Source organism: Arabidopsis lyrata, assembly GCF_000004255.2.
Source record: "Arabidopsis lyrata subsp. lyrata unplaced genomic scaffold ARALYscaffold_5, whole genome shotgun sequence".
Lineage (NCBI taxonomy): Eukaryota > Viridiplantae > Streptophyta > Magnoliopsida > Brassicales > Brassicaceae > Arabidopsis > Arabidopsis lyrata.
The window spans coordinates 18,367,885-18,391,035 of NW_003302551.1; the positions used below are offsets into that span (position 1 = coordinate 18,367,885).

Genomic DNA, 23,151 nt, shown 5'->3' on the forward strand with positions numbered 1-23,151 from the left:
TTGTTTGTTTTTAGGTCGTTGAAAACTACTCCCAAAACTCTTTCATAAACTAATTTTGGAGTAGTATTTACATTGGTCAAAAAAAGCATGTTTGAGATTTTCTATTTAGTCATGATCAGTAAAATTATAAATTCGATCAATTTATATGTCCGCGTTTACATTATCTTTTTTTTTTTTTTTTTTTACATTGTTAACATATACTCCAAAATCAACGATTACAATTTTCGATTTTTATATACTTGTAATATTCATTAAATTCCAGAAATTACTCACAATTTATTAAGAGGATGTTGCTAAGAATTCAACCCCCATTTCAGTAGTACTCAACATTCAACTGCATTCAACCGAATCTTTTGGCTTCAATTACTATTTCCATTACAATTTGTCCAATGTAAAACGATTTTTACACTAACCAATAAATACTCCATGTAAAAGAGCTTCAGAAATCCGAATCGTAATGCAACTTAACCGGTCAATGTAATTATTTACATACAGAAAAAGTAGAGTGAGAACGGTCAAACTTTGTTTTCTTAAAAAGAAAATTAGGCACATCCTTTGAAAAAATCTGGTTTAATTAGTACTATACACATAAGTACCTCTCTTTAAAAGCCTTGATACACTGAATTTAATAAGGAAGGTTCTCACTTCCCATTAATATGAATTTATCATTTTTTTTTTAATAGGAAGCACATTGCGCAATAAACATGTGATCGTATTCATAACTAAAGTAAAGGCAACATACCATAAAAGTAAAACTAACCTCTTATTAGTCTTTAATTATTTACTTCTTTTTTCTTAACACAAGAGCTTAAAATATAACAATAATATCCAATTATTTCTAAAAATGTTAAATGTTAACTACTGTATATTTGTGAATATCTCAGTTTATTTACATTTATCTACAAATGTATAACAATAATATCCAATTATTTCTAAAAATGTTAAATGTTAACTACTGTATTTATCTTAAACTTAACAAACTTAGATTTAGTTGTAAATCTCAATATAGATTTTTGGATCTTCTAACTTCACATTTTTAGATTCTCTTATTCTGTGAAAGTTAATAATAACTTCCTCTTTAACTTTTTATTATACTTATTTGAAGTTAAATTTAAAATTCGACATCATGGGGTCGTTAATTAAAAACATCCCTTGATTTAATATCCACCCACATTTGTTGTCGTTCCAAAAAAATAATCTGACCCGGAAGACCCGACCCGGCTATCCTTTTCGTTGTTATCTTCATTAAAATAAATCAAACAGAAGAAATAATTTTGATGCAAAAAACCAAAAAAGCCAAAATTCGAGAAGAAAGCGAAAAAGAAAATGTTCTCAGTCTCAGCCTCTCTTCACCACTAACCCAGAAGAATTCTGAGAGAGAGAGAGAGAGAGAGAATCAATGGGTTTGATATCAGCAAAAGAGACGAAGAACAACAACAGTAGAGGAATGGGTTTGCTCTTAGTCTTCTTCCCCGACCACCACAACGACGACTCTCCTTCTTCCTCTTCCTCTTCTCCTTCTCCGGCAACAACTCTCTTCCGCTCCAGATCTTCTCGTCTTCTCCTCTCCAAAGCTCAATCCACAATCTCAATCTGCATCCTCCTCCTCTTCCTCACTCTCTTCCTCTTCACTCTCTCCACCTTCGAACCTTCCTCTGGCTTTCCCGCCGTTTCTTCTCGTCCTCACCGTCGATTTCTCCTCAATCGCGACATCTCCGGCTCTGAATCTCGTCGTCGTTATAACCGATTCGCTCTCCAAGGAATGGGTACTCTGTTTCTCAGAGGAACCAAGAGCATGCACGATTTGATTGTTGCTCATGTAGCTTCCGATACGACGGAAGACGATCTCCGTCTCTTCATGCGGTTGCTTCACCGCTCCGGAGTCACTTCCAAATCCGACGTCGTTCTACTCTTCAATTCAGGTTCGAGATTCGTCGAATTGATCGAAGAAGAGAACGACTCCTTCTTAAAACTCGTTGATGTTCATCGGAATTCGAATTCGTCGAATCAAATCGACTCCGTTTGGGGATTTAATCTGGCGAATTTCATGAAGAAGCAATCGAGCAAGAAGGAGACATCATCATCGTCATCAGAGCCAATTTGGGGGAAGAAGACTCATCGAGCGAATAATTTCAACGATTCGTCGTCATTGAACAACTCGACCGAGTCAACCGAGTTGTTGACTCATGGCTCAGTAGTGGGTTTCGACGTGACTGAGTTGGATCCTGAAAACTCGCTATCCGGGTTCATGGATCACGTTCCGATAAGCTTGAGAAGATGGGCGTGTTACCCAATGCTGCTTGGTCGAGTAAGACGCAATTTCAAACACGTTATGCTCGTGGACGCTAAAACCTCCTTGTTCCTCGGTGACCCGTTAACCCGGATTCGTAACCGGAGCCCCGAGTCAGTCCTCTTCTTTTCTAAACACAGTAGTAGCAAGAAAAGCTCCGAGGTTAATCCGGCGATTTTGATCGGTGGAGCTAAAGGAATCAGGAGATTAGCTAGCTCCATGCACACTGAGATTGTGAGAGCGACGATTCAGCAGCAGCATAAGAAGAAGAACTCGGTTACGGAATCGGTGGTTCTGAGTCAACTTGTTGGGAATGTGCACATGACGAAGAATTTTGAGGTGGTTACGAGTGAGTCGGTGGTACCGGAAGCGAGTTCACTGGCTGAGTTAAGGACGAGAAACTCGGCGGCTTCGTCGATAAAGAATCATGATATAATACAACGAGGTGGTGGTAATAGTAATCATATTATTGATATTATTATGAAACGTATTTGTTCTTGTGAATTAGATTCTTCTGTTTATAATTACTGTTAGCATTATTAAAATTACAAAAGAAAAAAATAGGGAAATTTTTATTTTGTGTTCGAGATTTTTGTACACATTTGACATTTGTTATGTTGTTAGATTTTTTATTTTTCACGGATGTTCTATTAGTGTGTCCACGATGTATTCGTTATTGATTTGGTCTCCTTCGATATAATCATTTGATAAAATCAGGAAAATACGATTGTTTTGGATTTATACCGGAAATGTCGGTAATGGACCATTTTTTGTATTTATTTATTTTGTTAGAAACCTCGAAATTATTTTCTTCTGGATACTCCTTCCGTTTCGGTTTAGTTGTCGTTTTAGGATTTAAATTTTGTTTTATAATAGTTGTCGTTTTAGGTTTTCAATGCAAATGTTTGGTGAAAATTTCAGTTTTATCTCTAATGTTTTAATGTTTTTCCAATGAAATTTACTATAAAATATATTAATAAAGGATAAAACAGAAAATTTAATATTTTTCTTAATTTGTGTGAAAAAACTTTAAACGATAACTAAAACGAAACGGAGAGAGTATAATTGATTCTCAGTATGTAGAGAAACTCCACAAAATTTGATTCCTAACGATGTGGGCTACAAATATCTGATTGTAACGGAACATATATATTTTTAAAATACCATGTATTAAATAAAATAGACTATTGCTTATATTTTGTTTTTCAGATAGCATAATTTTAGAAAGTACAAAGAAAATCTGAATACAGCAGAACAAAAATCCCAATACATCATAATACATTCAAAACAAAAGTTTAGATAACATACCGCGATAACCTATATGACTCGGGCTAAATAATCAGTCTACGAAAGGAGGCCTTTACAAGACAATTAGTCAATTATGATGATGATGATATCACATGTTTCATAATTAGAAATTTTAATTACTATATTGATTTGTTTTTGTTGGTATAAAGACACACGTCGCATGTGTTTACTTTGTCTTTTGAGCTGGTTAAAGTCAATTTGCCCACCACTTATATTTTTGTCTAACACTAAAACTTTAGAAAACGTCTTTTGTTCTTTCTTCAATTATTGAAACCTATTATTTTAACAAAACAATAATGCCATCACGAGATTCATCGTTGGAATCGGATTCTCCTATCTTCCCAATTACTATCATCGAAGCCTCAAAGGTGGTAGTGACATAAACACATAAATCAAAAAGCTCATCGTCTAATCACTTTATTCGGTTGAAACTTTTTATCTCCACTCATTACAGTCACTAGTTATATATATCATTTTCGTTGTTGTTGAAAACATTAGTTCTACACTCATTCATTGTATAATGGTCAAAACTTCGTCCAATTAGATATAATAATACCTTGGATTTTGATACTTAACAATTCTTTTATAAATCCATCCAAATTCATTCCAAATTAAATATTTTAAAAAATAGAGGAGATTTCAATTCTCGTCTTGATGAATAACATATGGTTTTCAAAGTAAATATTGAATAGCAACAAGATGTGGTTAATTATATCCAAATAAGATTTAAGTTTATTTCGAATCACACATTGTAGATTAAACATATAGTAATAGTGGAAGCTTCTTGGTGTATTGGTTGACCAAGGGTTGATTAATGTTTCTACATCAAGAGGTTTGAGGTTCGAGTCCTAGATATTGCGATTTATTAACAAATTTGCAGATTAATAGAGGCAAGTATGCAGGAGATCTCCAGCGATGTACAATTATAGCCGTTCGCCAGGATTCTACGCAGAGAAAGAAATGTCGCCAGGTCATGGATCATTGAAGGTATTCATCAAGATTATGAAGAAGGAAGTGTAGTCTGTCGTAGATCTAATAAAGGTCGGAAGGAATTGTCAGTTGTAGAATCGTCTATGTAACAGTTTTCATAATTTACAATTAATAATAAATCTAGACGATAAAAAAAAAAACATATAGTAATAGTATCATAATGTAAATCACTAATTGTTGTGGATATAGATGAAGTCAGTATCTTTGTATGTCCACACACATTAAAGGCGTGAGGTTGTGAAAAGAAAGATTATCAACAACAAAAGAAAACAAAGGAGAAAGACATTAAAAAAATACAAAAGTGGGGTTCTTTCAAGGAGTAGCAAGTTAAGTCTCTCTACTACAATGGCTTCATTTAGAAGCCAAGAATTCACATTTATCCATAACAAGCGTGCTTTGCTTTTTCTTTATTTTACCATTTCAACGACGTTAACTATTTTACTCAAAAAGTAGTCTAGTTCATTAATCAAATACTATCGTATTGATCAATCACTCTATAGTCTCTGTATTCAAAACATTAATTTTTAATGTATTGAAAAACACTTTTAGTTGATGTTGGAGTTTTCTAATGAGCTTTGTATACATGGCAAGTTATGGGAGCTTCAAACCTTGGATTTTAAATTTTTTTAGTTTTCTTACAAAAGAAGAAGAGGAACCATAACTTTAATTAAATTAAAGATGGCGCAGCCGGGACTTTATTTCTTTAATAGTAGAACACTGACAAGTGACAACATGATAAAATTCATTTAATGAATTTGTGAAGCTGTTTGTTAGAAATAAAGTTAAATTTTCTGAAAGAATACATTTTTGGTAATGGAGGGTTTTGTTCGTACTACTTATGTCATACGATCCAGCATGATGAAAATAACATTCTTCTAATAACATTAATATGTTATATTATATGCATGTTTATATATATATATATATATATATTTGTTGGCACATTGGCTACATATGTTAGTACTCAAAGTTAAGCAGAGGATTATAGGAAAATATGCATGTTTATTTAACATGTAAAATTAATCAAATACCGGTATATATTGATCAATCAGAGTATTAAATAATCTTTTTTTTTGTAAATCTTTTCATTTCATAGGAACTTTTTAAAAGTATTTTCCTTAAGAAACAAAAGTATACTCCTTCTGTTCTTAAAAGTTTGATGTTCTAGTGTTTTAGGTTTGTTCCACAAAGATTGGTTTTCTACATTTTTTTTTTGTTTTTAATTAATTGATATTAATAAATCGTAGATTTCATGATGTAATGATTATCTGTTTTAGATTACTATTAGTTCATAGTTTATTAAAAATATTTAATAAAAATAAATAATTAAACAATGATTGTTTATTAAAATATGTGAAATCTCTAAAAAGAACATAGGAAGTATTTGTTAAATAATTCATTATAGTATAAAAAAAGAGTAACGACAAAAAGGAACCGACACTCTTTCTTCCACACACGTGTCAATTGATCATTGGTCATATAGGTTTCATTTTCCTTTTGGAGTGTGGACCCTCTCGCTTAGGCAGAGAGTTCGTGCCGAGACTGATATGGCTGCTGCTGACCTGTCTCGTTCAAAGCGACGTCGTCGTTCAACATTGCCCATCTCAAAAAATTCACACGTAAATTCCAAAGATTGTTTTTATGGTCGATTCTTTAGATCATCATAGTAACGACGATTATAAACTTTTTTAAAATTAAACTTTTTAAAAACTAATGTTTTGAAGTTATAAGAAAAATCGATTTTAGATAAAACACATGTAAGTTAATGGTTTTTGTTAGTGTTTTTTTTTTTTTGCCAAATGGTTTTTGTTGGTGTTATCAGAATATCAGTCGGGTTCTGACTTCTGACAGTTCAATAAACATAATAAGTGTGTTTAATGGGATTCTTACGTTGTTTATGGTTTAATTTCGTTTGTTATCTTTGTGTAACTACTAACTAGCGAGACTATAATTGTGTAGCAAAAGCAAAAAGTCTTAAATATTCGTGTACGAAAAGTCACAAACTTAAGTAGATTTTGTGATGACAATCATTTTTTCCAAAAGAAGATTTAATATAAGCTCTTATACGTTTGTTTGAGTCCAACGAATCTTGTGTGTGTTTTATTCTCATTATTACCTTGGAAGATAATGCAAAATTGACGTAATCATTCTGATTCCCCAACTAATTTTGTTCCTTGATTTGTTGCACAATAAAAAGAAAAGATAGAAGAAAATGATACCAATTTGGTGGGAGACCAGGTCAGGCATAAATTTGGTTGTTGTTGCTCTATAAATTGCTTTCTTTTCTTCTCACTTCATGATTCTGATGAAATAATTTAACTGCATTTACTCCAACACACGTTTCTGTCATGTACTATGTGCAGCTTTGCTAGCAACATACATAGAAGTAGAACAACCAAATCAAATGGTGTCTCAATTGTCAAACGGTTCTAACACCGATATATTGATATTTCATGAGTTTACAAGTAGACAATGTTTTTATACAATCAAAGTAATGTGAAATCCCGACCAAAGAATTTACTAACCACCACCACACAACTCTCCTTACCCAAAAAAAATAAACCCCCAAAATAACGAAGACAAGTTTAAGACAAATCAATCATTACAATAACACACCAAATTGTGGTATGAATATGAAGAATCAAACCCAAAACCCACCCATGAGAAACCAAAACAATAAGAGGAAAAATGAAGGAACAAAAAAAAGGAACTGTTCATTGTCTTCATAGCTGCAGCGCTGAGGTCACTACATAACCAATAACACAATGGCAAATCGTGTCTTTGCTCTTAGTATATATTTGACATGGAGGATCATGAGATTTAAGGATGTTTGTGATGTTTCCACCTCCTATTTTTTTTTGAGAATCCTTAGAACAAGTCAAATTTCTTCTTCAGTAAATCTTGCTTCCATCTAGGCAATTTGTAGAATGCTTCTTTCTCCATCCCAAATACAGTCTTGAACTCTTCCTCAGACAAGTAAGCCTGAAAAATCGGTTTGAGGAATAAGAGACCAACAAATTAAGACAAGGTAAAACGCTAATTCGGCTCAATTGATTCACCTCTCTGCGTTTGAAGTCAATGCCTGTCACTGGTTTCCCAGATTTGGCTTGTAGCCGTTCGTAGGTGAAGGTTGCTCCAGTAGTTTCTACTTCAGAATCATCCTGCTTTGATTTTGCTTCCTCAGCACTCACTTCTGCGGCAGGTGAAACTTCCTCTTCCTCCTTGGCTTCAGAAGCTTCTTCGGAAGCCTCCACTTCTGAGAAAGCTTTCTCATCTTTTGCTTCAGCTGTACTCACAGTTATCAACGTATTCAAACCAAGGCCAAAAAGACGAAAAACAAGCTCACGATGTTTAATTTAAGCGATAGAAGAGTTCAAAATATGCTGACATAAATCACGTCTTGTATGGTTTGTACTTGCGAATATAAACCCTTTCACTCATCTGCAATAAATCAATACTGGTAAAGAACTTACCAGAAGGGCTGGTATCAGGTGATTTCTTCTTCTCAGCAGTGAGAACTTGGGAGAGAGCAGCCACTGCTGCTGCTCTTTGTGACGCCTGACTTGTCAATCCTGGTCTTCGGGGAGGTGACTTTGATGATGGTGAAGAATTGAATGCGGATGTTAAGGCGGCTAAAGCTTCAGCCCTTTGTCTTGGACCTCCTTGACTTCCATTTGATCTGTCTCGGCTCTGCAGTTAAAGAAATGAGCGTCTATGTCAACAGATCAAGAATATGGGACACTAGTAGCTGTGATTTGCTTCACATGTCACAGTTACGAAAAACGACTAGAACAACAAAGTTTAAATGCCAGGTTCTAATTGAATTTACATTCTGCGCCTAAGCTGAAAGGCAGTAAGCAAAAGCAGTTTCCAGCCAGATCTGTGCCTTAACCTCTAATATATCTAGGGATTTGAGACATTCATTATTTGATGGCAACTCAAAAGGTTTTCATAAATCTGAGAAATTCATGAGTCGGAACCCCAGAAAATGAGATCCAGAGCCTTTTTTCTTCATGAAAGTTCACATGATATGCCAATATCTTCGTATATGTATCCGAAAGAATCTAGTACAAAGTACAACATAAAAAAATGAGCTTAAGACTATTTACCGGAGAGCTTGTTCTCCCAGAAGAAGAATTAAATGCAGAAGTCAAGGCAGCTAAAGCAGCAGCCCTTTGCCTTGGCCCTTGGTTCCCACTGCTTGACTGATCCTGCAGCAGAAAGGTAAATTACAAACCAACGTTTCGAGGATTGTAATATAGTATATTTCAAAGCAGAGTCATCAACAGCAGTTTTTTCCCATCGTCAGATCTGTTCTTATCTGCTACGTTTAGATGCAAAAACAAGTATGTCGTGTCTCCAACTTTCCCCAGTAAGCATCACAACTAAGTGTTTACCTCCACAACGTGGTGTGTACCAAGTAATAATGCTGCCTTCTTTTGGAAGGAATTCCCTTGCACCTGTATGACAGGTAAACATACCAAAGCTAAATTTAATGTTCTGGCAGCTTTCTCATCAGTTTAATGTAAATCTTTCTTCCTCTATAAATGCAGAGCTTCCTCAGTTTGAATTAGTCTACTGGTCATTTTAAAAAAGGAGATGTGCACTATAACGTCATTCTATATTAGGGTGCTGAAAACAGAACTGGCATTTGCGTACAGTGTAACAAACTTAATTGCTTTTAAATGAGTATGTTCCCAAACCCTCTCTAACACAATCACATTAACTACCACCCTAATAAAAATAGACCCCTTTCTCATGCTAATAACCTAAAAGATATCTGCGAACAGAAAACCTTACAGTAGCTTTAGTAGGATCCCATGAAAAATAAGTGGTGAAGAAGCATGGTTCATTTCCCTCAGTGATTTTGTATAATGGAACTTTTGGAGACAACCCTTCCAGGGAACCAGCCAGATTTATGTATCTCTGCGCAAAACTGTAGAATAAGCATACAAGACAGAAAAGGAGGAGCAATAACTTATGCTTAGAAGCAAAATTGATGAAGCAAATTACTTGGCCAATCTCAAAGGCAGTTTGTTTTTCCTTGGGGTCCACACATTGACCAACCCAGACAAAAACTTCAGCATGAGTATCTAGTAAATGCATTTCCTCCGTCAAGAGGTCATCTTGATCAAAGTTGTGAATCTCTTCAACCTGTGCAAGGTAATGTTATAACATGCACACATATTGATAAAATAACGTTGAATATTTATCTAAATTCTCACCTGAAACTTTCCTGATGATCCATGTAGACACATTGAAAAGAAGAAGACAAAGTTAGAATATGCAAGTTTATCAACAACAATATGACCCTATTAGAGATGCTTCGAACTTCATAATTGATGTCTCGACTTTAATTACCTCTGTTGAAGGAGAAGGAGAACAAGTGAGGATCCCTGACAGTCTCAGAGGAAACCTTCTTGCTGGTGAAGTTCTGTTTTCCCCCAAGTGCAAACCAAAAGGACGAGCTCTCTGTCCCCTCTTTTGCGTGCTTGATAGTAATCCCAGGCTGACTTAGCAAGAACGAAGATGATTAAATTTACGAGTTAAAGAAATATAATAAGAAGTACGAGTGAGTTTTTACTACGTAGACAATTTCAGCTAAATTAAAATCAAAGATAACACCATTAGAAACTACCTTTAAGAATTCAGCAACTTTAGCAGCCAGTTCTTGCTGCTCATGCGTACTATGGTTTCCAACCCAAAGGAACATGGAAGTACCAGATTGCAAAAGGAAGCAGTCATAAGAGTTCAAAGAAGTTGCCACCTGCGGAAAGGATTGCACAAATGTCACAGACAATATGCTACAGAATACTGAAAGCAAAATGTAATATGCATCGTTCTTAATACAAACTAACAACATCTAGACATCATTTTCAGATTCTAACATTACACGAATAGGTAGCCAAGTTTTGAACATTGTAAGATAGAAAAAGCACACAGCAGGAGATAAAGTAAGGTAGAAAATTACAGCTTCAACTTGTAGTGCCTTATTATTGTGAACTCCAGTTCCAGATACTTGAATAAGTGCAATTGATTCGGGTGTGTAGGTTTCGTCTGATGAACCTTTCTCTGTCATGCTATTTTTGTAACCAGAGCTCAAACCACCCTAAAAGTTAGTGTAACTGTATCAATTACCAATATATTTTCTTGCAGCAACAATCATCTTCTATTAATAATCAAAAGAAATACCTTAAGGACAACCATATGTTGAAAAAGTGCAACAAATTGTGGAGGCTCTTTACCCTCAAATATACGGGCCTGCAAGAAGATCGAGTTATCCAACAATCTTATAGTGCTAGTGGCCATTACTTACAATAACTAAACATGGTACCTGCACTGGTCTTCCCTTCAAAGAATTTGTCATTGTGCTCGCTAGACGAACTGCTGTTTCTTGATCCTCCTAAACTCGGGAGAAAACAAAATTTAGATGGCTAAATATTTAACACGTTCAAATAGATACTTAAAGCCAAAAATTGAATAGATGAAATCTATCATAATATGTATCCAAACATTGAGCGCTACCTCAAAAGTCGAGAGGTAACAACTAATAACAATAAATTTGAATTTTGCAACATCTTGCTGCTTAAAAGATTGATACCCAAAAAGAAGATGAAATCATACAGACCCAACTAGGTTTCAAGCTTACTTATAAAATGTCTTACAAGATGCAGGCTTTGTAAATAAATTATGTCTTACTATCCTCTTTCCATTTATTAACAGAGGAGATAAAAATACTGATAAAAGAAACAGGGACTTCTTTTTTTTTTTTGGTCGGAGAAACAGGGACTTCTTGTTTATATAAATAAAAATATTAAAGATGCACCTTTTCCCATGATTACCTGATTACTATTCTTTCCAAACCAACAGCACAAGAAGTAGTCTTCTTTCCTTTCACCAGAATGGTAGGTATAAAGGACCAAATAGCAATCCCCAGAATAGAGTTTTCCGACATCATCTTTGGATAGAGGAGTCTTCGAGTTGCCATCAATGTACCAAACCTATTACATGAGCTTAATGAGTTCGAATGAAAATGACCAATTAGATTTAGCAAATAACAGCATAACAAGTCAGGAGATACAACACACCTCCAACTTTCCACCTCCTTCAAGCAATGGTGGAATATCTTCATTCACTGGTGTGCTTTTTGACAGGCCCTTTAACCCAACACCTTGTTGCTTAAGTAATGCTACACAATAGCAAAGTACCAAAGTAAGTCAGGGCAACAGATCACTCATTTTTTTTAGTGATTAGAGTATCAAAGCAATCTTTACCAGCGACTTTTCCTCGTCCTTCTTCGTTAGCAGGAGTTGCCGAGCCTGATGGCCAAGAGTCGAAGTTAGACTTGAAAGAATGGGGCTCATAACCTTGAATAACACGGGTTATGCGTGTTGCCTTTGGCCTATTTTCACTAGCAACAAAATCCTGGAGGAAAGTAAAAATGAGAACCAATGCTCAGATATTCTAAGGTTAAGCAAGTTAGACGATTCTAGCTTTACCTCAGCAGCTTGGATAGCAGTTTTCCTCTCTTCCACTTGAGTTACTCGGCCAACCCAGATAAATACCTCAGAACCGCAGTCCAAAAGGTAGCATTTACCGTTTTCCAGCATAGATTTGGATAAATCGCCGTCTATCGATTCCACCAGACCATCAGCGATACTAAAATAGGGCAACTATAAATCAACTTCCACAAGACGAGTAATATTGAAAAAGAAATGACTATTAAGCGTTTACAACATTGTAAAGCAAAATCCATCTGAAAACCAATAGAGCAGATCAAAAGGGAGACAAGTACCTATAAAGCTTAGGCGGAGTTGTCTCCGGAATAATTTCATCCTCACTAGCAACTTTCCGTGCTATTGGAGCAAAACCCCCAAAGAGGACCCAAAACTCGCCAGAATCTGATTCTGTATCTAATTTTCCATCATCTGTTATGCAAGGAAATTATTATACATACATGAGTACCACAATAAACTGTACCACATAAATAAAACCTAATTGAGCATCCAACTGCTGCTTGATTGACTGAGTAAAACGTGAAAAAGTAGATATCCAAATATGCTTTACAAAAAAAAAACAAAAAAAGAAGATATTCAAATATTAACTGTAAATGCGTCTAATACAACTAACCAACAATAGCAACGTCACAAGTTCCTTCATGAAACTTGTCTTTCAAATATTGAACGACTACCAAGGCTTTAGCTCTCTCTTGGATATTTGAATTTGCCCCATTAAACTGATAAATCTTTTCCTTGGTGTCCAAGATAAACACATCATCATGATTCAGTGATGAGCGTGCAAAAGGAACCTACAAAAGAAAACAGATGAGTATATACATAGTAAACACTCATGCGAATAGAGTACAACACTTCCAAAAATCTGCAGAAAAGGAAACCTGCTTCAAGTGGACAGCACGTTTCCCTTTGCAGGTATACAGCCGGGTTTCAAACTCCTCCTCCTCGGGTTTTCTAAATCCAGACGCAACACCACCCTCCAGTGGTATAATGCAAGGCTTGAAGTAAGACAAGAATTTATCAGATTCATGACCTTGAATTTCACGGTATTGGACAGCTCGGCCTCCAAGAGCTGCATCAAGTTCAACTGTCTTGACAGCTGCTGTTCCAGCTTCATCCTGGAATTATCAATCGCTGATTAGTCATAATGATGATTCACCTTTGATTGTCGTCAAAATACACTAAGTTAGAACGTAATATATGCTTTCATGCCAAAAAGTTCCAAAAATAGATACCTGGCTTGTATCTTTACCAATCCAAAAATGTATATCAAATAGATAAGCACCCCCCTTATTCTGTGTTGTCTGCACATATGAAAGATAAACATGATAAATGTGAAAAATATAAGGAGCATATATTTACACACATGATCAGACAAGAAAGTATGTTCTTCTGTATTGTAAGCTAATATCAAGGCATTATCTTACTATCTATTCTTGATAAATGTATATAAAAAGGGGAGAAGAACAGTGGAAGAAATTCCAAACCTGCAAGACAATGTAAGTATCTCCCATATAGAACTTTCCATGTTCAGACTTCGGTACTGGGACTGGCTCAAAATTTTCAATTCTCCAGATTTCAGTACCTCTAAGAAATGTTAAGTTCAACATCTCATACAGCAGTAAAACATTCAACAATATCAACAAACTAGTGCATACAGAAGCGATAGCCACAAGAAATTTCATTTTCCTCACTGTACTTCCGTTTATCGGAAGGAAACAATTATATTGCTCCCCCTGACATCTAATACTAAAGCAAAGCAGAAAATAACTTTTTTTCAAAGGATACGGTTTCTGCCCGACTCCTTGAAACGCAGGATCCAATACTTTTGTTGACCCAGACATTTTGTATATAGTGGTTAATCTCTTCCTTCAAGAGAAAATACATAAACTACCTGCCAAAGGGAGAAGAAAAAAAATAAGAAGGTAAGAGATTGTTTTATAAGCTGAAACTGGCGATTGGATAGGAGCCTATAAAACAATAAAGAGCAACACGAAGGTCAAGCTTTTTTCTAAACGACAATCATGTATGAGGGTATACAGTATTACGTAGAAGCGTGTTTGAGCTATATATTAACTCAACAACAATCTTGCAAAGAGGTCTCAGTTCTCTCCCACAACTCATCTTTGTCTATATAACATTAAAAATATGATGATTCCTCAAGGAAAGTAATTCAGGGGTTCTAAACTGAGCCTGGCTATTACTCAGAGTTTCATGTCTTGCTATAAGCGTTGTTGTGAATATACGGCTCTGGAGATGAGCAGCAGAGGAAATGCAGTGCACTCTTATAAGATTAGCCTCGATGAATTCTAAATCAAACCTTCCTTCTGCCACCAAATAATGGCAGTAATCCATAAAACTACAGTAGCAAGGCTCTAAATTGATTACACCTAACCTTTAATTCCATGGATCTCAAGCATTTCACGTTATAGTAACCACAAACAACTAGCTAACACACTCACAGATCCTATGGAGGTATCCACCACTTGTATTGGTTTCAAGATCAACGCAAACTTCAATTCTGGCTTAGCCTACTTAAGACCGAATTTCGGGTCAAAAATAATCCAATGATCAGTGTACCCTGAACTTTATCAACTTGTTCGTTCTTGTTCCTTAACGGATAAAGCCTTAGTTTTGAGAATTCCTAAAGTAAGCTGATATAATCAGAGAACCGAAAGAAGAAAACAATCAATTTAAAGCAGAGATCAAGCACGAAGCAGACAGAGAGACTGAGATTCAAGTAAAACAACCAGAGATCCAATTCATGAGCAGCAAAAAAAAAACGCTAATTAAATCGAAATCAGCTGATCCATACAAACCCATCATACCTGAAAAGACAGATCTTCGAGTAGTGCTGAGGAAGACAAAGAGCTGGCAAAAAAAGCAATGAAGAGATCAGGGAACAATAAAACATGAAAAAGGAAGAAGCAAAAAGAAGAGAAAAGCAAAATAGAATTATTGAAAGGAGATGTGCGAATGTGCGATGTGTTATATATAGCATCTCTTTCTACAAACCTTTAGAGAGTTTCGTGGAGATTTTGTGATAGACAGAGTATTATTATTGCGTAGACGAGGCGAGGAAGAAGAAGCGACAGAGAGGTTTGAGGAAAGACGCGAGCGAGACTGTGAATAAACTCACACTTTTAAGGCGAGAGATTAAAAGACTGTGATGCCACCATCAATTATGGCTTTCCTTTTTTTTTTAACTTCGAATTATTTTCATTTTTGTTTTTTTTTAAGGAATCAAATTTAAGTCATTGTATTTGTGAATATCGATCGAGTTTAGATGATTAACCGTGGAGTTATAATACTCTTCTAAATATATTGTTTGTGATCTGTGTTTTCAAATTATCTATTTTTATTATTTTACCAAAAAATATATTTTTGTGAGTTTAGTAATTCTTATTATTCTCAACTTTGAAAAATCGTTTCAATTGGTAGTATACAGAATAATCGTTCCACCAACCGATTATGATGTGTAGCGTATTGGTTTGTATAAGTATTGATGTTATCTTTTATATTGAAATTCTTATAATATAGTATTAATGGAAATATATATATATATAGTTCAACCACTCAACTAGAAATATGTAACATAATATACATACCGATTTTTGATCGTAAATTTTAGAGAAATGATTTCGAGCAAATTTGAACTTTCAAAAATAAAAAATCTACAAATGCAACGAAGAGATAAAATATTTTTTATTTGTCGAATTTCCCATAAACGTGTGATTGGTAAAACTGCCAGGTTCGACAATTTGGTTTGTTCATGTTCTCTTACTTACTTACTATTCACAATCAACAATATGTGAAATCATGCTGAGTTTGAACTTGGCACACGATGTTAAAGCTCTCTAACATGAACAGAAAAAAAGAATAAACGAAAAGTTTGAAGCATATTATAAAAATATTTACACTATTACTTTATTAAAAACCTCATCATTTCAAGACGACATTGGGTCCATTTCGCATGTGATTAGACACAAACAAACTCTTTTAAGAGGATACATTATATTTACATTTTATGCATATGAACTTTCAGTATTATCATAGAAAATTAGAAATACATTAATAATACATGTATCTTCTTATTCCGGGGTCACAATCATAATTAAGAAATTTTGAACACAATCAAATATATATGGAACAACAACATTATCTGATTCTATAAGCAGGCGACATATGTGGGCACTCATTCTCATTCATGTATGTTTGATGTTTCTATCACCTTTCCTTCCCTTTTCCCACATAGAAAATTGATAATCATAAACTGATAAACATATATACTCATTTATTTTGGTCTTTATCGTTATATCTTTATTTTTTTCTGAAAATTTATTGTTATATCTCTAATTAAAAAAAAAAAAGGTAGCAAAATTACGTGCAGAATGATGGCGGTCACCATATCTCCGCCGGTGCCGACCAATTAACCTCAACCAATATTATATACTTTTGCTAACCTCCGAGTTGTTTCATCAATATTTTTCGAAAATACCACTATCTTTTTTTTTATGCGTTATGAGAAAAGTATACATTAATAAGAAGCACAAAGCCAACTCATCATGAAGGCAATACAATGACAACTCACAAGGAAAAATTAGAAATTGGTCGTTTTCATTTTTCATGCAGTCAAAAAAAAAGAAGAAAAATATCCATTTATACTTTCAATACTAGATAACCGCGGGATGATTTAATTTTAAAGTTAGTATAAAAATATTTTGTAAATTGTATCTCCTTATAACATATTTATTTATATTATAGTTTACAATTGTTATTAAGTAACGGTATACCACGAGTCCACGAGATAATTATTAATAAACTGAGGATTTAACCCGTATTAAAGCGGTATATAAATAGATTCAAATTCGTCCGCCATATAAATCATTTCCAAAATATAACCCGTTCCGTAATTTCTTAACCCGTCCTGTGATTTGTATTAAAAAAAAATAAGGATTAAATCCGTATTGAAGCGGCGGATTAATGATATTTTAATCTTTTTATTATTGTTGATTCAAAAACCCGTCCCGCCAAACCCATCCCGCCAAAAAACTCATTTATTTTATTAATGTTCTTATTTATGATATGATTCTGAATCATTGTCTAAATATTTTAATCGATGTAGAACGTTGAACACACATTTTCGTCAATTGGATAATATATGTCCGTTTTTAAAATTTCGAATCACAGTATATGCAGAAAAAAATTTGATTTTTTTTTTACTTTATGTATTATATGATGATTCAAAACAGTTAAAAACAAATCAAACAAAGATGATAGGAGAATCATAATTATAAATCTTAATCAAATCTTCTAAAAATCTAAATTATTAAATATGGAATATCCAGTGTATGAGTTAGGTTAAATATAACCCGACCCAACAAATTTTTTGTGAAGGAATTTTTAAAATGGGTTGGATATCCGATATACCCGAAAGCTTTTTTACCCACCCGTCACAAAAAGTGCTGCGATTATACTAATATAGATATAATTTAATTATTTTCAATTTTAGCCATCTGAATAATAATATTTATTTGTTGCCGGTCGAAGTAGATGACAACGATCCATGTGATTTTTTTTTTAAATACAAGTATTTTTTTTGTTAGAGAAGATAAGGTTATTAAGATTTAAGACTCACTCCAAATGGATAATATTTAATTTATTTTGTCCACCTTAATTACACTTCGTTTACCATTTGCGTCCAACCAATTTTCCATAATCCTCTCTCTTTGTTCGATGAAACTATGTTTTGCCGTCCGAGCAATGCGCATAACATAAGCATCACAATAACACAGTATAGTTCAAGTGATATCTTTCTTCTTCAAAACATTGTAAATGTGAAAGTTATAAACATTGAAAGGAAAATTATATGATTACATGGAAAAATTACATCAAGAGAACCGAAATAAAATAAAAAAAATCAATGAAGCAATTTTTGTATAACACAAAGGGTAAATCTGTTTCTAAACATCCTTTCATCGCTGCAGCTACTTACTCTTGTTTTGACTTATTATACCAATTCCATCAAAAGCGGATCGCCTTCCGCCATCTCCCTAACCAATCTAATGAAATCTTGTTCGTTCGAGATGCTCCAAGGATGAACCGCAGGCGCTTCCGCAGAATACAAACTCAAAGAAGAGTTTAATGAAGCTGGTTCCGACTTGTAAACCATCGAGCCTAGAACCGGGTCAAAATTCTGAGGTGAATCCATCGACAAAAAGAACATAGGCACAGCCACTTTGTAATGCAAATCCATTTCACCAACGAGATTAACAAGATCTGTAAAGTCCGAGACAAAGCGTTTAGGGACATAGAACACTTCAGAGCTGCACATCAAAAAGCTTTTGTCATCGGTCTTCTTTGTGGCTTCCTTGTAATTGACTTGGAAATGAACCGGCATTGTACTGACAATTTTCTTGACTAATTCCGCCTGAACCGAATACCAATCAGCATTCCCAGCTGCTCTCACTGTTGTCCATGACTCCGTTACCTATAAAAAGGACTCTTTTATAAAACAGAAGCCAACCAAAAGTCCCCAAATCGAAATATTTTCTAAAAACCAATTGGTAACATTACGTTTATGCCGAACAACTAGCAACTTGATGAGTACCTTGTCTGTAGTCCAGAGCTTAGTTTTGTCGGCTTGAAGTAAATTCCAGTAATTAAGAATTGTATCATCTTCAACAAACAAAAACCCGTCTGCGCTGCTATACCGATCAAATATCTTCGGTAGCCGCCTGAAATATATTTATCAGAATAACAGTTAGAAAGCTCACATTGGGAAAGAATAAGTTGAAACCAAGATTATAGACAAGTTTCTATAATTACTTGTAAATGTGATCGAGTTTAGCTTCTTGGACGTAAAGATCTGAGTCTTTCCGAGAGGACAAAATGACCACGGTTTTGAATATTCGCCCGTAAAGTAATCTCCATTCAAGAGCGGTGCGTTCTACTGGTCCGTTACAGAACATTATAAGCACTACATTCCCAAAATTCTTCCTCCACTTAATCAAGTTCCCAATTTCAGAACTTACTGTGCCTATCTCCTCGACCCCGAGGTGAACTGAAGGCAATTTCCTAGGAACAAACTCTTTTCTATCTCCATGGCCGATGGTTGCTCGTGGGCGGTCCAACTCAAGTGACATTAACCGAGGCTGTTGGTATCCGACCATAAGCAAATCCTGGAGCCAAGCAGCTGTGAATTTCACGTCGAGTTCTGTCCAAAACCCTTGTTCAGCCATAACAAAGCTCAAATCAAGAATCGTCTCAAAGAACCTATGCTTATTTGATCTCCAAGCAAGCAAGAATTTGATTAAACGACCAACATTAACATGGAGATCTTTCTCATCAGAGAAAGGGTAAGCTTCGACTCGATCATACCGGTGAACAGTTGGTGGATAAACAGCAACATAACCACCAAGCTCCCATAAAAGCCTTTGTCCCCAGTAACCTCTAATCACATCCGAAGCCATTGAACTAACCGAAACAGGAAGCATTAACCCCCAAAACGCTGAGGAATGGTATAAAGTGTTAAACGAATTCACAGGCACCATCATACCTTGTGGCAACGCCACTTTAGGAGAATGCTCATCGAATCTGATATCAAACGGTTCGAAAGTCGTCTTCCTAGTGGAATAATACACAGAATCAACATCCGGTAAACCGTTCGAAATCCCTTGCTGAATAAACTGTTTACCACCAAAAACCTCAGTGTAATACTCTTCATGATTGATCTCACCTACATTCTCTAATGGTAAACCTCTAGGCCAAACTGATCGTTGCCCGAAATGGATATAAGGATTCACCACAGTTCGATTCGGGTTTTCGTGACTATACTGCAAGATTGGTTCTTGCCTAGCGTCTTCTCCTACTAACTCTACATCAAAATGTTTCCCAAGATCTCCATCAATCACTTCACCACGATCATCTGCATCGTAGATCTTCTTTGCACCATGCTGAATCGCGAACAAGTAACCGACACTTTTGCGTACAAAGGAATCATATGGCAAATGATCCAAAATCCGGTAATTCAGCTCAGCTTGAGCATCTAAAGATAGAAAAATCGCACCTTTGAGAATCCAATCTTTAGGTGTTAAAGAGTTTCCAATCGCTAGAACTTGCCATCCTTTAATTTTGACCAAACCCTTGAGCTCCTCTGTTGGGTACTTGGTCACCGACACAACGATCCATTTCTCTGTACGGAAACTAGCGTAAGGTGAGGTTTTGTCGGAGACGATTTGGATCGAGTTCCAGTTGATTTGAGGGCGAGTGAGAGATTGAAGAGATTGAGTTGATTGGGATTGGAAACAAAGGAGAGAAGCAGTGTCGGTGGTGTTGTAGAGGAAGAAGAAAGCAGCAACGGTGACGATGAAGAGGAAGAAGATTACGATTCTGTAGACATTGTCGGAAACCCATGAAGAAAAATCTAGGTTTTTGGGTTCAGCGAATCGGTCCCGACTAGGAAGTTCTCTGATCCGAGATTTTGGTGGCTTAGGAGCCACACGATCTTGAACCAACATCAGATTCAAGCACTAAAACTCCAAAACCCAGAACCAAGACTCCGAATTTCAGATATCAAAACCAAATCACAGACAAAGATTAGTGTAATTTTCCTTTCCAGGGCAAACAAAGAGAGACTCTCTCTGCAAATCGGTTGTTGTCGGAATTGGAGGTTGCTTATGCTTCAATTCAATGCAAACTGCGAAAGCGAAGTCGTTGGTTGAGCTGCGAGGTCAATGTCTTCCTCTTTTGGGAATTTCCTACTAATTTTTCTCTTCCTTTGTTTGTTGTTTACGTTTTGATTACTGAAACACTACATCACTCATCTCTATCCTTCTATGCATAAAGAGACAACAACTAAAGAGCAGATCTGTAGGACCAGAGAAACCATCATCACATGGTTGAAAAGGTAAATATTAATAATCTAATTAGTTTAGGGTTAAATTATCTGATTTATTTGTTTAACTGATCTACTAATTTATTTGTTTAATCAGAAAACTTTTGCTATTTTAAGAAGATGTGGAAGAAGAACAATAAACGTATTGGACTACATAGACCAAATACGTATTATTGCGTTTAATAATGAGAGAATTAGCGCAGAGGTAGAAATGGGAGAGTAAATTAGCTAATCGACAATAGCGTTGGACGTCCAAGACAATGGTACAAAAAACTTGCTAAAGAGGCTCGGGTATTGAATTAATTACCAAAAAACCTGACATCACCGTCAACATGCGCGTGGGGGTAGTTCCGTTGCCTCTTCGAATGGGCGGAAACACATTCTGACATGCATTAAATGAACTGCGGATGAAGTGAGTGTTATTCGGCTGCAAAAGGAATGAAGCGACGCACATTTAATGGCTTGATTTGGGAGATATCGGCGAAATTTAAAACGAAGATTTTGGCGGGATTTGCAATTTTAAAGTGGTAAGGCACATTGTGGAGACCTAATAAATAGGGGGTGGATGGGAGAGTTAAAACGTAGAGTCAAGTAAAGAAAAAAAAAAACCAAAAAAATAGAGTTCAAGGAAAAAACTTCTGCTTCACATCAAGAGTTAAAGGTAAACAAAAGGTTAACGTTTTTTTAAAACAAAGTTGAAAAAGCATTAAACTATATACTAACTAGGTTTATAATTCGCGTGGCGCAAGCTAGAATTGCGATGGAGGTTACTAACGAGCTGATAAGCGACATGGTACGTGTGGAGCTTGGTAACTGGGAGAAAGATGACGGCGGTGTATGGAGATTCAAACCGTTACCACGAAAGGAGCACAAACACATACGGTTCAGAGAAGGCGCCGGTTTGGCGGCTGCGAAAGAAAAAGTGCGCGGCGAGATGGGCATAGACCGGACTCGTGAGAAGGTAGAGCTGACATACGAGATGCCGCAGTGGATGGACGTTGACGGAGCTGTTAAACCGGTCCCAATCCACATTGCGACTGACGACGATATGGACATGTTCCTCGCTATGCGTATGGATATCCACGAGATGAAGCTTTACGTAGTCCCAATGGATCTGACGATGACCCTGGAAATAGATGGGTTTAAGGTGGTACCGATTCTAGACGAATTCGCGTTTGCGGAAGTCATGAGCAAAGACGAGGTTGAGAAGGAAAGGAGGCGGCGAGCAGACAAGGCCGTGGGAGACAGCATCATCTGCACACAGGTTCCGCCAGAGCAAGTAGCGGACAGTGATGATGGACCCTTAGGCTGGGTGGGCCATACTTACGCCGCAGGTGGATTTGCAACCCTCTCCTCAGCCTTGAGATACTATAAATCTAATACCAACGCTAACGAAGCAGGGAGATCCCCGGCGACGGTGTTGAACCCAGAGAGTAGCTCATCGACGGACGACCACGACCTCCGCGTGACTCGCCTGACGAGGGATTTGTTCTCTGAATTCGAGAAAGGTGAGGAAAATAGGTGTTATGTAGCATTATAACTTTTTAAAAATATATGTAGATATGTAACTTGGTCAGCGATTTATTTGCTCAGCTGGAAGCACCAGTGGGGGTAAAGTTACGGCGGCAGAGGAAGATACTACTGCCGGGGTTCAAGCAGGAATGCAAGAAAATGTTACACCAACACGTGGGGCTGGTATGTTCTAAATCCAAAACACATAGCTACACATTTAATACTGAACAATGCATACTAATGGACAAATTTACAGGTGAGCAAGACCTCCCTCACACCACCAACAATCAGACGCCGGCGACGCCTATGTCATCCATGTTGCAGCTGCTTGAGATACCGGAGCACACATTTGCACGTGACGCAGCGCCGGTTATTGATGACACTGACTTAGAGGGTAATGTTTACTACTTCAAATAATGAGTGTCTAAGTAAATTTATAACATAATACGTGTTATATGTACAAAGTTATTTAACTAAATGGGGCTTCATTTATATACAGGTGGGGAAAGAACAAGACTGGTCGTCCTAGATGTGGACTACGAAGGGGACGCGCTATTCGTTGGTAGGGTTTTCAAGAACCGAGATGACTGCAAGGTTAAAATAGCCGTTCATGCCATCAACAGAAGGTTCAGTTACCGTAA

At 36.0% G+C, this 23,151-nt stretch overlaps 3 protein-coding genes across 4 annotated transcripts; 1 reads left to right on the forward strand and 2 right to left on the reverse strand.

Moving 5' to 3' along the window:
• The first annotated feature begins 1,089 nt into the window (after positions 1 to 1,089).
• On the forward strand, positions 1,090 to 3,078 carry LOC9312484. Its single transcript, XM_021025755.1, has one exon. The coding sequence runs from the start codon at positions 1,400 to 1,402 to the stop codon at positions 2,822 to 2,824; it is 1,425 nt and encodes a 474-aa protein (XP_020881414.1). The 5' UTR covers positions 1,090 to 1,399; the 3' UTR covers positions 2,825 to 3,078.
• A 3,926-nt stretch (positions 3,079 to 7,004) lies between these two features.
• Positions 7,005 to 15,232, reverse strand: LOC9312485 (villin-3). 2 transcript variants are annotated; one of them, XM_021025214.1, is made up of 25 exons: positions 15,118 to 15,232; positions 14,931 to 14,956; positions 13,891 to 13,996; positions 13,590 to 13,689; positions 13,338 to 13,406; positions 12,984 to 13,220; positions 12,719 to 12,896; positions 12,384 to 12,516; positions 12,088 to 12,247; positions 11,863 to 12,013; positions 11,677 to 11,777; positions 11,431 to 11,589; positions 10,923 to 10,991; positions 10,781 to 10,849; positions 10,560 to 10,697; positions 10,227 to 10,355; positions 9,950 to 10,097; positions 9,814 to 9,824; positions 9,602 to 9,742; positions 9,389 to 9,514; positions 8,986 to 9,048; positions 8,698 to 8,799; positions 8,062 to 8,278; positions 7,648 to 7,874; positions 7,005 to 7,570 (listed from the first exon to the last, which is right to left on the reverse strand). In XM_021025214.1, exons 3-25 carry the CDS (start codon positions 13,944 to 13,946, stop codon positions 7,457 to 7,459), a joined length of 2,898 nt encoding a protein of 965 aa, XP_020880873.1. In that variant the 5' UTR covers positions 13,947 to 13,996; positions 14,931 to 14,956; positions 15,118 to 15,232; the 3' UTR covers positions 7,005 to 7,456. The 2 variants fall into 2 exon arrangements, with proteins under 2 accessions (XP_020880873.1, XP_020880872.1); XM_021025213.1 differs by having other exon boundaries at positions 14,931 to 14,973.
• A 2,666-nt stretch (positions 15,233 to 17,898) lies between these two features.
• On the reverse strand, positions 17,899 to 20,960 carry LOC9314217 (probable glycosyltransferase STELLO2). The gene is made up of 3 exons (XM_002878103.2): positions 18,931 to 20,960; positions 18,713 to 18,839; positions 17,899 to 18,592 (listed from the first exon to the last, which is right to left on the reverse strand). The coding sequence occupies exons 1-3, from the start codon at positions 20,619 to 20,621 to the stop codon at positions 18,113 to 18,115; spliced, it is 2,298 nt and encodes a 765-aa protein (XP_002878149.1). The 5' UTR covers positions 20,622 to 20,960; the 3' UTR covers positions 17,899 to 18,112.
• Positions 20,961 to 23,151: the final 2,191 nt, after the last annotated feature.

Coding starts and splice junctions, on each gene's coding strand:
- LOC9312485 (XM_021025214.1), bottom strand. CDS start 13,946: ATGTCTGGGTCAACAAAAGTATTGGATCCTGCGTTTCAAGGAGTCGGG. Junction 10,356..10,559: donor AGGCACTACAAGTTGAAGCT/GTAATTTTCTAC, acceptor TCCTTTCCGCAG/GTGGCAACTTCTTTGAACTC. Junction 9,049..9,388: donor GGGATCCTACTAAAGCTACT/GTAAGGTTTTCT, acceptor CCTGTCATACAG/GTGCAAGGGAATTCCTTCCA.
- LOC9312484 (XM_021025755.1), top strand. CDS start 1,400: ATGGGTTTGATATCAGCAAAAGAGACGAAGAACAACAACAGTAGAGGA.
- LOC9314217 (XM_002878103.2), bottom strand. CDS start 20,621: ATGTTGGTTCAAGATCGTGTGGCTCCTAAGCCACCAAAATCTCGGATC. Junction 18,840..18,930: donor AAACTCGATCACATTTACAA/GTAATTATAGAA, acceptor AATATATTTCAG/GCGGCTACCGAAGATATTTG. Junction 18,593..18,712: donor AGCTCTGGACTACAGACAAG/GTACTCATCAAG, acceptor TCCTTTTTATAG/GTAACGGAGTCATGGACAAC.